This window comes from Hoplias malabaricus, chromosome 11 (assembly GCF_029633855.1).
Source record: "Hoplias malabaricus isolate fHopMal1 chromosome 11, fHopMal1.hap1, whole genome shotgun sequence".
NCBI classification, from domain to species: Eukaryota; Metazoa; Chordata; class Actinopteri; order Characiformes; family Erythrinidae; genus Hoplias; species Hoplias malabaricus.
This window is the reverse complement of record NC_089810.1, coordinates 35,741,435-35,754,551: the sequence shown is the minus strand read 5'-3', so window position 1 is coordinate 35,754,551 and position 13,117 is coordinate 35,741,435. Positions and strand designations below refer to the sequence as shown.

At 41.9% G+C, this 13,117-nt stretch overlaps 1 protein-coding gene across 1 annotated transcript in view; it reads left to right on the top strand.

Annotated features, from left to right (window-relative positions):
- Positions 1-13,117, top strand: part of LOC136709894 (SH3 and multiple ankyrin repeat domains protein 2-like) — a 167,056-nt gene that overhangs the window by 40,028 nt on the left and 113,911 nt on the right. The window contains exon 2 of the mRNA XM_066685461.1: positions 12,276-12,503. Coding sequence (XP_066541558.1) covers positions 12,300-12,503 — 204 coding nt within the window. The 5' untranslated portion in view covers positions 12,276-12,299. The remainder of the gene's footprint in view (positions 1-12,275; positions 12,504-13,117) is intronic.

Here is a 13,117-nt window from a genome sequence, read left to right as displayed (position 1 = left end):
GGGTTGCCAGTCCTTCACAGAACAACACACACTTTTATTTTTCTTGATAGTGACTGTCTTTTAGGCTTTTACTCTTGGTTAATAGTCCTTCTGACTTATGTACTTCAGTAAAAGAATACACCATGATACAGGTGCTTTATTAAATAGCAGTGTTACTTTCAGCAGCGTGAAAGGGAATGTCATTGGTCATGTGTCAGCAGACCTGATCTTTTATCTGTTGTATTCCAGCTTCATTTATGTTTATCCTTCCCCAGGAGACAGCTCAGTTCAGTTCAGAGAGTTTCACGGGCGCAGGCGGCTTTACCTGTAGTACTGCCAAAGAAAATATTTCAAACAGTGCCGTAATAGTGCCAACAAAACTGCAACATGTAAATCAGCACTGTCTTGAGGGGCCTACACCCTACAGCTTTGTATCGTATTTTAATTATGAACAATGTACATGAGAGTTTTGCCAAATTCTCCTTTTCCCTTGAAATTAAACAGGGAAGTCACAAGTGATTTCTATTTACTAAATGGAATTGATTTATTTTCCACAGTAATGATTCTCTCTGAGCAACAAACATTTTTTATACTTGCATTTTTTCTGTGACTTAAGCGAGCTCTGAAATCATTGGTAAAATGTGATTCAGCACTCGGATCTGAAATGACAAATTATATCTCTCACTTAGAAGCATTTTCACTCAGTAATAGGCGCTAAAGCATTTAGATACAGAGAGGAACGTAATACAAACAACCCTGGACGAGTAATTATACCATTCAGCATTCCACGTTCCACAGCAGGTGCGCTTTAAAGGGCCCACATTCTGCACTTTCCCTTTTTTCCCTGTTGTGCCGAGTTTTTATGTGTTTTTTTTTCTTTCATTTTACCATCATCCACTAGAATGAAGCAGACTGTTTGTGTTATTTTAAGACTGATGTTGCATGGCTTTTTGTACATAGTCATGTGCAAACATTTCTTGATTGTCTACGTGAAGATAACTATAAACTTAAGTATGACATTTTTCTGCAAAAGCTGTAATTTACTAAGTTTAAAATATTGGAAAAACACTAAGACAGAAAATATAAAATGTGTTTATGGTTATAGCTTTATGTTTTTATGTTTTATGCTTTTTCAGAATGTAAAGTCCATTCTTATTGCTGTGTGAAATTAATTAATTCATTCATTCATTTATTCATTATATTCATTCATTATCTGTAAGCGCTTATCCAGTTCAGGGTCGTGGTGGGTCCAGAGCCTACCTGGAATCATTGGGCGCAAGGCGGGAATACACCCTGGAGGGGGCGCCAGTCCTTCACAGGGCAACACAGACACACACACATTCACTCACACACTCACACCTACGGACACTTTTGAGTCGCCAATCAACCTACCAACGTGTGTTTTTGGACTGTGGAAGGAAACCGGAGCACCCGGAGGAAGCCCACACGGACACAGGGAACAGGGAGAACACACCACACTCCTCACAGTCACCTGGAGGAAACCTACGCAGACACAGGGAGAACACACCACACTCCTCACAGACAGTCACCCGGAGGAAACCCACGCAGACACAGGGAGAACACACCACACTCCTCACAGACAGTCACCCGGAGGAAACCTACACAGACACAGGGAGAACACACCACACTCTGTGTTTATAGGAGTGGATCAGACAAAGCAGTGCAGGCAGGAGTTCCCCTCAGTGTCGGTCTTGGATTAGAAATAGTCAAGCAACCAAAAATATTCAGCCAATAGTGTTCTGTGGGCAGCATCGTGTTTCCAGTGATGAAGGACTAGAGGACAACCAACACAAAACATTCCACTGTTCATCAACAGATGAGCTACGGTCTCTGACTTTACATCTACAAGGTGGGTCAACGAGGTTCTTGTGTCTAACAGAGTGGACAGTGAGTGGACGCAGTGTTTAAAAACTCTGCCGTGTCTGAGCCACTCGTACCAACCAAACCATGGAACTGTGGAACAAGGTGGTCATAATGTTATGGCAGATTGGTGTATTTGCAAAAAGACAAAGTATGCACTTGCACAAAATCACACACACACACACACACACTGACCCTCTTAATGCAGAGAAAAGATTTTCACTTTCAGCACTTCTTGCTCTATATTGTCCTTCACTTCCAATTACTTACTGAAAGGAGGAGAGAATGGAGTGTTTGTACGAGGAGAGAAAGAAAGAGCGAGAATAGCCTCGAGGATTTCTAATAAACGTTACAATGAGGCTGTTATTATGGAACTGATTTACTGAGACAAGAAGTATTGAGTTGGGATGAGTGCTGTAATCGATTATGTGAACACACTGACTGACTCTCTCTCTCTTCTTCTCTCTCTCTCTCTCAGAAATGTTTGCATTTGGCCACAGATGTAAACACTATTTTTATGCATTTTTTTGTGTCTCCAATGGGTTCACATTAAAACTTAATGGGAGCACATATCTGATTTAAAGGGGACATCTACGATTGGGGGAAACGCTGTTCTCCGTTTTGTTGTTGTATGTTTGAGGAAGGGCTGGACAATCATTCAATATCAATGTATATCGCAATATAAAATGTTTCAGTAGCAATGATATGATTTTTAAATACAATTTCAATATTTCATTATTTACAGCATCTATCACTGACTGACGGTCGTCAAATTTAGTTTAAAAAGATTAATATTGACAAAGCCAAGAGGTTGTTGTTTGATGGTGGTGTCATGTTTCTTTCAGTTGTTGGCAGTTTTTCTGTGGCTTTTTTGTTCATATCAATATCGGAATTATATTTACTAAAATTAACAAATATATTGTGATATAACCGTTAGCCGTATCGTCCAGCTCTAGTTTGAGGGGAATATAATGAGTTATTTATATGCCACTGAAGTTTAACTTGAATGTGTGTGTGTGTGTGTTGCCCTGTGAAGCACTGGTGCCCCCTCCAGGGTGTATTCCCGCCTTGCGCCCAATGATTCCAGGTAGGCTCTGGACCCACCACGACCATGAACTGGATACGCGCTTACAGATAATGAATGAATGAATGAATGAATGAAGTTTAACTTGTCTGTAAGTTTTATTTTGTTTTTCACTGTTTGAATTACCACAGAAACCCATTTTATACTCAAGTTTTTTAATTTTGTAGTCCTTTAGGTCTGTGATTACTTTCATGCAGTTATCGTTCTCCTGAATTTAGTGTCAGTTCCAACTACAGCTAAAATAAGTCAATATTACTCACCTAATGGAGCAGGAATAGAGTAATATTCACTTCTAGGTTCATGCTTTTCAGCGTTTGGCCGTCATTTCTTTTTCTTGAATCCTCAAAACAAAAAAAGCCACATTTCTGCCATGAGCAGAGAGAGGGACAGCCTAGCATACTGGACTGAGACACTTTGTTTTTTACTCATTTACAGACACTGGGGCTTTGTACACACACATTAGATCGGTTTTGAGCATGCAGGCAGACTGGAGAGCAGCAAATGGTGATAAAATATCCTCAGAATATTATTTTAAAAGAAGTATTTTTTAAAATATTTTAAACTTGTTAATGTTGCCTTTAATTACAACAAATATTGACATAAATTATAGATCGGTCTTAAAGTAACAGTAACTAAAATAGTCTGTTTAATTTTAAGGGATAAAGAGCAAGTACTTATTTAAGAACCAAATATAAGAAAAGGGTTACGATGGCATTTATGGCACTTTTATACATTTATGTTGCATTTTGATGTGCCTTTGTGAATAGTCACCTTCCCAAATGTGTGAAGCAAGTGTGACTTTTCTGTGTTAAACGTGGACGTGTCTCACCATGTACTGTCTTTATAATACTATATATCTCTGTAAAGTAGTTGTGAGAAACCGTGGAAAAACAAGACTTCATCATGATGCGTTTGTTTGATTATCGTCAGAACTCTTAAGTCTCAACCCAAATCTCTACTAATTTCATTTGTATGCTAATTATGCTAATCAGACCCCCATGTCCTTCGTCAGCAGCGAGGGGGATTTAATCAGGCTTTATTGTCTTAGTTTGCCATCCCGGTTAATCACGGAAATTAACTTCTGTTTAAAAAGCAGCCTTTGGTTTTTAATCCACACTCACATAAACATCATATCACTGTCCTGGACTGGCTAATACTCACTGCAGCTCCAAAGGGTTGTGGACACCTCTTAACAAAGAGTGTTTACATCTGCTTTAAGCTGCCAGACTATTCATAATCTCCATAGGAAACCAAATGAAATTAGATACTTTGGGATTTCTCTTGAGTCTAAGGTCCCTATGCCCAGAATCAATAGTCTGCCAAAGGGGCGTAAAGCCACCTAGGATTGGGCTGTGGAGCAGGGGAATCGTGTTTTATGGAGTGATGGAGCTCCTACCAATACCTTTAGTATGAGTTGGGTTAGCGTTTGTGATACAGGATTAAAAATTCAGTGTTATCAAATCTAGTGCTGCGCAATATGACGGCAAATACATTTCACAATTAAATGAACATATTACATTATTGTTTATGATTATAATGACCGTCAACCTGGAGGACTGCATCAGGCACTAGGATTTCACCCAGGACAGAGTGCCAATCCATATCTGGGCTCACACACACATTCACTCACACAGCAGGACAGTTATTAGACAGAAGCCAATTCACCTACCCTCCATGGTTTTGGACTGTGAGAGGAAACCTACGCAGACACAGGGAGAACATGGAAACTCCACCCAGATGGGACTTGAACCCAAGATCCCAGCGCTGGGAGGCGAACGTGCTCACCACTAATCCACTGTACTGGGAGCGTGTCAGCCATGCACTGTTCGTATTTGGTGATTGAGCTTGAAATTTTGAAAAAGACTGGTGGTCTTTGAATGAGATTTTTTTTGTCATTGTTTACATTTGATTTCTTTCAGTGAAAACCTGTCCAAACGACAGACACTGCTGGAGTTGCTCAGCCGGCCTCTGCCTTTAGGTTATTCGCCATGTGGCAGATTGTATGGGCAGAATTACATGACTACAGGTGTGGTAGTATGGTTTGAAGTGTACAGTACAGAAACAAACAATAAGGGGACAAATTAACATTCATTCATTAATTCATTGTCTGTAACCCTTATCCAGTTCAGAGTCGCGGTGGGTCCAGAGCCTACCTGGAATCATTGGCCGCAAGGCGGAAATACAACCTGGAGGGGGCACCAGTCCTTAACAGGGCAACACAGACACACACACACCCTCACACCTACGGACATTTTTGAGTCGCCAATCCACCTACCAACGTGTGTTTTTGGACTGTGGGAGGAAACCTGAGCACCCGGAGGAAACCCACGCAGACACAGGGAGAACACACCACACTCCACACAGACAGTCACCCGGAGGAAACCCACGCAGACACAGGGAGAACACACCACACTCCACACTCCACTTGAACCCACAACCTCCAGGTCTCTGGAGCTGTGTGACTGCGACACTACATGCAGCACCAGCGTGCTGCCCTACAAATGAACATAATTTAAAAAAGAAAGGCTGAACTGAATTAAATGGAAAATCGATGTAATAGAGATAGGAAAGAAATTCTGCCTCTAAATTTTCAGTTATCTTTGATTAATTGCCCACCTAGTCCTAATCAAATCTTCACAAAAATGTTCCAGCATCTAGTGTAAAGCTTCCCTAGAGGACAGGAGGCTTTTACTGTGCTTCTATCATTTATGCATGCAAATGTCTGTAAATTCTCCATGGTCATTGCCAAGAGTCCACAAGAGGGATATAAAGTCCCCTAACACTGGACAGTGAAGCACAGGATGTGTGTTTATTAGAGTGTTGGAGCGCCATTCAATACCACCGGGATGAGTTGGAGTGGAGATTGTGATCCAAAACAGAGAACATCAACATCAGCACCTGACCTCACTAATGCTTATCAAATCAGATCCAATTCGCTTTATTTATCCCTGAGGGTCATTTCATAACGATAAAATGTGGTCAACAAAAATAATTCTAATGTCCAAGCAATTAGTGTGAGTGCTCATTTAGTAGTCTAATGGCTTCAGGCACAAAGGTCACTATCTGGTGGACAGTCCGACTTCTTGGACAATGGTATCGATTGCCAAGAGGCACAAGTTTGAAAGCAATGAAGAATGAAGGGCATGCGATGGAACATGCATCATTTTTTTCTGTGTTGTATTTTTATGCAGTACAGTCAGAGATCTCAGTTGAAGGCCAAAAATTTGAGCTCACATGAATTTAGAGTCAGAGACTCATTCATTCATTATCTGTAAGCACTTATCCATTTCAGGGTCGTGGGGGGTCCAGAGCCTACCTGGAATCATTGGGCGCAAGGCGGAATACACCCTGGAGGGGGTGCCAGTCCTTCACAGGGCAACACACACACTCACACCTACGGACACTTTTGAGTCACCAATCCACCTACCAACGTGTGTTTTTAGACTGTGGGAGAAAACTGGAGCACCCGGAGGAAACCCACACAGACACAGGAAGAACACACCACACTCCTCACAGACAATCACCCGGAGGAAACCCACACAGACACGGGGAGAATACACCAACTCCTCACAGATAGTCACCCGGAGGAAACCCACGCAGACACAGGGAGAACACACCACACTCCTCACAGACAGTCACCCGGAGGAAACCCGCACAGACACAGGGAGAACACACCAAACTCCTCACAGACAGTCACCCGGAGGAAACCCACACAGACCCAGAGATAACACACCACACTCCTCACAGACAGTCACCCAGAGGAAACCCACGCAGACACAGGGAGAACACACCAAACTCCTCACAGACAGTCACCCAGAGGAAACCCACACAGACCCAGAGATAACACACCACACTCCTCACAGACAGTCACCCAGAGGAAACCCACGCAGACACAGGGAGAACACACCACACTCCTCACAGACAGTCACCGGGAGGAAACCCACGCAGACACAGGGAGAACACCCCACACTCCTCACAGACAGTCACCCGGAGGAAACCCACACAGACACAGGGAGAACACACCACACTCATCACAGACAGTCACCCTAAACGGGAATCGAACCCACAACCTCCAGGCCCCTGGAGCTGTGTGACTGCGACACTACCTGCTGTTCCACCGTGCCGCCCCTACCTTTACCTTCCTTTTGAATATCATTGCAATATGACATTTCACAGTGCACGTTTTTTTTTTAATATGATTATTGTATTTTTAAAATTATTGTTCCATCATCTAGTAATAACTCTTCTCAGAAGAGTAAAGATTGTTACTGCAGTAAAGAGGAACAAACTGCTCATTCATATTCTTCATTTCAGAAACGCTGGATGAGCAGGTGTCCAGAAACATCTGGCCATATAGCATAGGACAGATTGATGGATCTGAGTGTATAGGTGTGATTTTTATGTGGATTGAGTCATTACGAGTCTGAATAAGCCGAGGGTCTGGAGCAGACTTCGTTTACAGAAGGAAAATGAGTGTGAATGCTCCCTCAAAGTCCTTTATCAGAGCTCATAAAGTGTTAGACACAGACATTGATGGAGAGTAAGAGAGATAGAGGCTTAGAGAAATGTGGCAGCTCTTTATAAATCATTTCTGTCCTGAGGAAACACGACACAGCTCCGTTTGGCTTTTACATTTTTTTTTTTGGCTTTTTACACCATTTTTAAAAGCAGCAGATGTCCTCTACATACCCGTAAACATTTAGTGATGAATGGTCCATTAGAATTTAAATATAAATAGAACATGAAATAGCTGTCAGTTTTAATATTAACAGATGTTCGATTAATAACCCTTTTTCTTTCTCTTTAGTAATTAGGATTTCGTAGATGCCTGGTTTTAATGTTTTTTGCTGATCTGCTCTATATGACCAAACATTTGTGGGCACCTGCTCATCCAGTGCTTCTCCTGGAATGAAGGTTATTAATCAGGAGTGTGTTCTTCTTTAGTGCGGTAACTGGGAAGACTTTACACTAGATATAATGGCCACATAAATATCATTCATTTATTGTCTGTAGTTGCTTATCCAGTTCAGGGTCTCGGTGGGTCCGGAGCCTACCTGGAATCATTGGGTGCAAGGCGGGAATACACCCTGGAGGGGGCGCCAGTCGTTCACAGGGCAACACACACACACATTCACTCACACACTCACACCTACGAACACTTTTGAGTCGCCAATCCACCTACCAACGTGTGTTTTTGGACTATGGGAGGAAACCGGAGCACCCGGAGGAAACCCACACGGACACAGGGAGAACACACAACACTCCTCACAGACAGTCACCCAGAGGAAACCTACGCAGACACAGGGAGAACACACCAACTCCTCACTGACAGTCACCCAGAGCAGGAATCGAACCCACAACCTCCACTTAGAGGACTGGCCTAGAAGAGGCATTTTTACTTACAGTGGTCCACAAAGATTCATGTGGACAGAGCATTATCCACTGTCAGGAATTTATGGGGTACAAGAGCTAACTTATTGAACACTGCTCATATGTAACTCATAGAGTACAAACCTAGACAAAGCTGAATTCACTCAGTATAAGAAGTGTCTACAAACATTTGGCCTAGATGTATTTTTGTTTCTAACGTGACTGGATTCTTCTCAGAACTGTGATTCACAGATGGTACCTGATGACATCATGGATTTTTCCATGTGTTTTTCAGTTTGCGAGGTTGTATCAATAATGGTATTAACCATGGGGTTTGTGGCCTGTAAACAAACAGTGTTCATTTACTCTCCATCACTTCTGCAGACTCTCAGTGCAAATGCATTTGTAAGGTCATAACACAGCATTACACTTAACTCTGCTGTAACACATCTGCAGTTTAAGGCCATGAAGAGGCCTGACCTGTCCCTCAGACTGGACTCCATTAGAGCTACAGCACTATAACTGCGTGAGAGGGGACTTAAATCTACAGTTAATGGACGTTTGGAGCATGGCGATGAAACCGATGAACTCTATAAAAATGTTTAAAGGAGTAAATATATCGTGATCAACCTTTTAACACTCTCAATCTTTAAATCTAGATTAAAAACATACCTTTTCAAACAAGCCTTTGGTTAATCACTCACTTTCAGGTTACTCCTTCTCTATTAGTGTTAGAGCTGGTTTTCATATTATCAGTCTTCTGTATTAACCCGGTCATACGACCATAGCTACAGCTCTTTTAGTTAGCTTTCTGGTAACCGCCAACATGCTGTCGTTGGGTTCTCTTGCCTGACCCGTGGAAGCTTTTTTCGCAGGAAAATTTAGCCCGTTCTTCACCATGCACCTACTAACCTCTGTATTTTTATTTGTTCCCTTTGTCTGGTTTTCTTTCTCCTGTGTCTCTCATGCTTTGAGATGTCCTGCTGCTCTCCCGGTGTTGTCCTGATCCAGCCCCTGTGTCCTGTACAAGATCCTGGCCTTGTCTCATCTACACTATCACGCTTGGCCATGCTGTTTTATCTCAAATTAACCCTGCACCTACTTTTAACTCTCACAGAATCACTGATCACCTCCTCCTTCCTCAGACTCATATATTCACTAATATACTACATTCACATTACTATAACCCCTTCATCTGTCATCAGTTCACTTTTACTTCTGTTCTGTTCTCGGTTGTGTCTCCGGTGTCGACCAGAGGAGGATGGGTTCCCCTCCAAGGTTTCTTCCTCGTGTGCTGAGGGAGTTTTTCCTTGCTACTGTTGTCCCTGGCTCACCCATAGGTGTGTTCTGGTGTTCTGGTGGTGTGTTCTCCCTGTGTCCGCATGGGTTTCCTGCGGGTGACTGTCTGTGAGGAGTGTGGTGTGTTCTCCCTGTGTCTGCGTGGGTTTCCTCCAGGTGCTCCGGTTTCCTCCCACAGTCCAAAGACCCACGTTGGTAGGTGGATTGGCGACTCAAAAGTGTCCGTAGGTGTGAGTGTGTGAGTGAATGTGTGAGTGTGTGTGTTGCCCTGTGAAGGACTGGCGCCCCCTCCAGGGTGTATTCCTGCCTTCCAGGTAGGCTCTGGACCCACCGCGGCCCTGAATAGGATAAGCGATTACAGATAATGAATGAATGAATGAATGATTGATTGATTGATCACAGCTTTTGTTCTTTTCTGGAGACTTGCTTTGAGTTTCTCAGAGAAATCCTCCACCACATCTCCAAAGTTCAGCCTTAGAAGTTGCAGTTCTCCAAGTTAATGCCAAACACACTGAGTGATGTGTTTTGGTTGGTTCTGAGAACATTAGCAGCCTGATGGTTTCTTCTCGTGTGTCAATTTACGTTTCCCAGTAAGAGCTCCACATCCTTGAGACCTGTAGTGATGAGCTGATCTTCTCACAGTGGAGGGATGGATTTATTCAGACCTGAGGCCAGAGTGGAGCTTTATTTCCTCCTCTCGCTTAAAGATGAAGGCTTTAATGATGTTTATCTGATTTGGACGTTTCTAGTGCAGCTTGGTTTTAAAGCGTTTCATTTTCTCTGTATCTTTTAATCACAACATTCATTCATTCATTCATTCATTCATTTAATATTCTATTTTCCCCTTCTTTTCTCATTCTGACCCTCTAATAAAAATGAATACATTTTTCCGTTACTATTGCTGCACTGATGGAGTAAAGCAGACAAATTTAGTTTGAATGAGGTTTGATAAGAAATGGAATCACATGGAGTCTAATTGAAAATGCAGTGAATAGAGTATTATGTTACAGTGTGCTGTCAGAGGTAGTGCTCCAGATTTAATATCACATTTAACCAGTAGGGTGTGACTCTGCATTAATTAACTCAATCTTGAGCAACGCTAATCAGTACAGCAGCGTAATGCACTCCCCTCAGTGATGATCCGTCATTAATGAATCACTCCAGCTTCAAGGTTTATAACAGTCTTGAAACCTGAGGGAGCAGAGTGAAGTGGGCTTTTGTTCTTAAGAAACACAGCAATCTACTTTGGTTAATGGAAATAATATTAAAGAGACTCTTGAAAACATTAATCTCTGCACTAATTAATCATTTCCATCCACAACAGACGGGCTTGCTCTCCGAAATCCTCTTACTTGGTCTCTTTATTAGAAACGTCCACTTCTACTCACTAGCCATATTAGTGTTCATTTTGGCAGATGATTTTGATGCACTTTTTTTCCCAATGCATATTGCTCTTATTTAACATTCCCAGTAAACAAGGAACGTCCCTGGACGTTCAAAATATGTCTAAAAGTAAGTAGTCTGTCCGTCAAGGACATATTTTAAATGTCAATGGACGTCCAAAATCCATCTTAATAAGTTAGTTAAGTGGTGACCAATCGATAACGTCAGTGGACGTCCAAAATGCGTTTTATGCAAGTAATTTATTTCGGGACCAATTAATAACGTCAATGGACGTCCAAAATACGTCTAATAGTCGTCTTTTCAATGTCTGTGTTTGGACGTCTTTTCAACTTTCATTTTCAACCTAAAGAGAACGTTGATTAGATGGCAGTCATTAGGTTATTTCAACATTGAATCAACGGCTAATTGTTTACTGGGGTAGTATTCATTTTAACAGTCGGCTCCAAGAGTTTCAACTCATTGGCCAAAAATAAATACAAGTAAGTCCCACACGCTCAAAGAATCAATGCTTTGGAAGTCAACTCCACTTGACTGTTTTGCCCAGCTGCTCTCATTGCCATGACAACAGTAAGCTTATGAAGTTTTTATTTACTTGTGATTTTCTTTCACATTTTCATTTAGTTTTGCTTCTTTGACTAAAAAAAAAGTACAGAAAATGTAGTTATAGTTCTTGTCTTCAAATAATTGTTTTTATTTAGTTCTCATCCAGTTTACGTTGTGGAGAAAAAAGGTCGCCAGTGTACGTTTTTCCGTACTACTTTTTTTGTTAACAAAATGAACACAAGGCCTTATAATTAGAAACACCACTCTTCTACTTCCACCCATTGGACGTTATATTAAAAACCCTCAGTAGTTCCACTCATTCTGTTCAAATCCTGATTTAACTGTTAATTCTCAGTCATATCTCTGTATAAAACATGGAAATCCATTCTAAACATTTGCTTTTCTCCGTCTGTGCTTTGAAAATGTAAAGAAATGGGTTTGTACTGAATTCAAAAGGCTGAAGTCCCAGGTGCCACGGTACATGTGTAGCTTTTCCTCCTTCATTTTCCACTAACAGATAGCCACTTTAAGCCTTTGGCCGGCTGGTCGTACCTTTCTGTGTCCCAGAAGAATGAGCTGTGGCTGGAATAAAAATGTGCGTCAGTCTTTCAAGCAGACCGTATCTACATCTCGAGAATTACACTTTACTTGCTGTGCAACAGTAGCATGCCTCGTTATCCACTGTTTTACATACATCTGTGTTTTTTCCCCTCAGTTGAATACGAGTGTCCGGCTGACTATGCCCCGGAGCCCGACCTCTAGCGAGGATGAGATGGCTCAGAGTTTCTCCGACTATTCAGACGAGTTTGAATCCGACAGCTCCAAAGAGGAGACCATCTACGAGACGATAAGGGCCACCGCTGTGACGCCACCGACACACATGGACGACATCCAGCACAACTCTCTGGTCATCAGAGTGGTCATCCCTGACCTACAGCAGACGGTCAGAAGTGTGTGTGTGTGTTTGTGTGTTTATTTATTACTTTAAAATGTAGTAACATTATGCTGTCTTTTCAGGGGCTTGCAGTAGATGTTGGAAAATTTCTGTAGGGTATTTGATGGCATCCTGCCACGTAAAAACTAGTGAATTCCAGGCTTGTAACAAAGCAATCAGTAGAAGATTAGAAGATTAGCGCTGTGGAGATGGACGATATCACACACTGTTTATAATGGCATTGAATGTATAATGTTATAAAAACCTAGGTGTGGAAAGGTTTGTTTTCCCTGTTTCATGAAACGAAAAAGCTGACTGAAAGCTGCCTTTGCTTGTGTTTCACTCACAATGGCCTAAACATTTAATTTCACCCTGTGTTTGACAATCAGACAGTTTAAGGTGTTGGGGATGTGTTTCTCATGTTTCTAGGACAAAAACTCGTGGAGTTATTTAAAGGGAAGGTCTCAGAGTATGGGGAAAAGCAGTCCTCTCTGGTTGTGTACATTCAGAAGCTCTGTGTCTTCTAAGGTGCAACGGTGGGTTGGAGCGGTATAAAAAATATATGTACTTGGCTGAAGTTTAACTTGTCTGTAAGGTTTTTGTTCGCTTTTAGAACTACCACA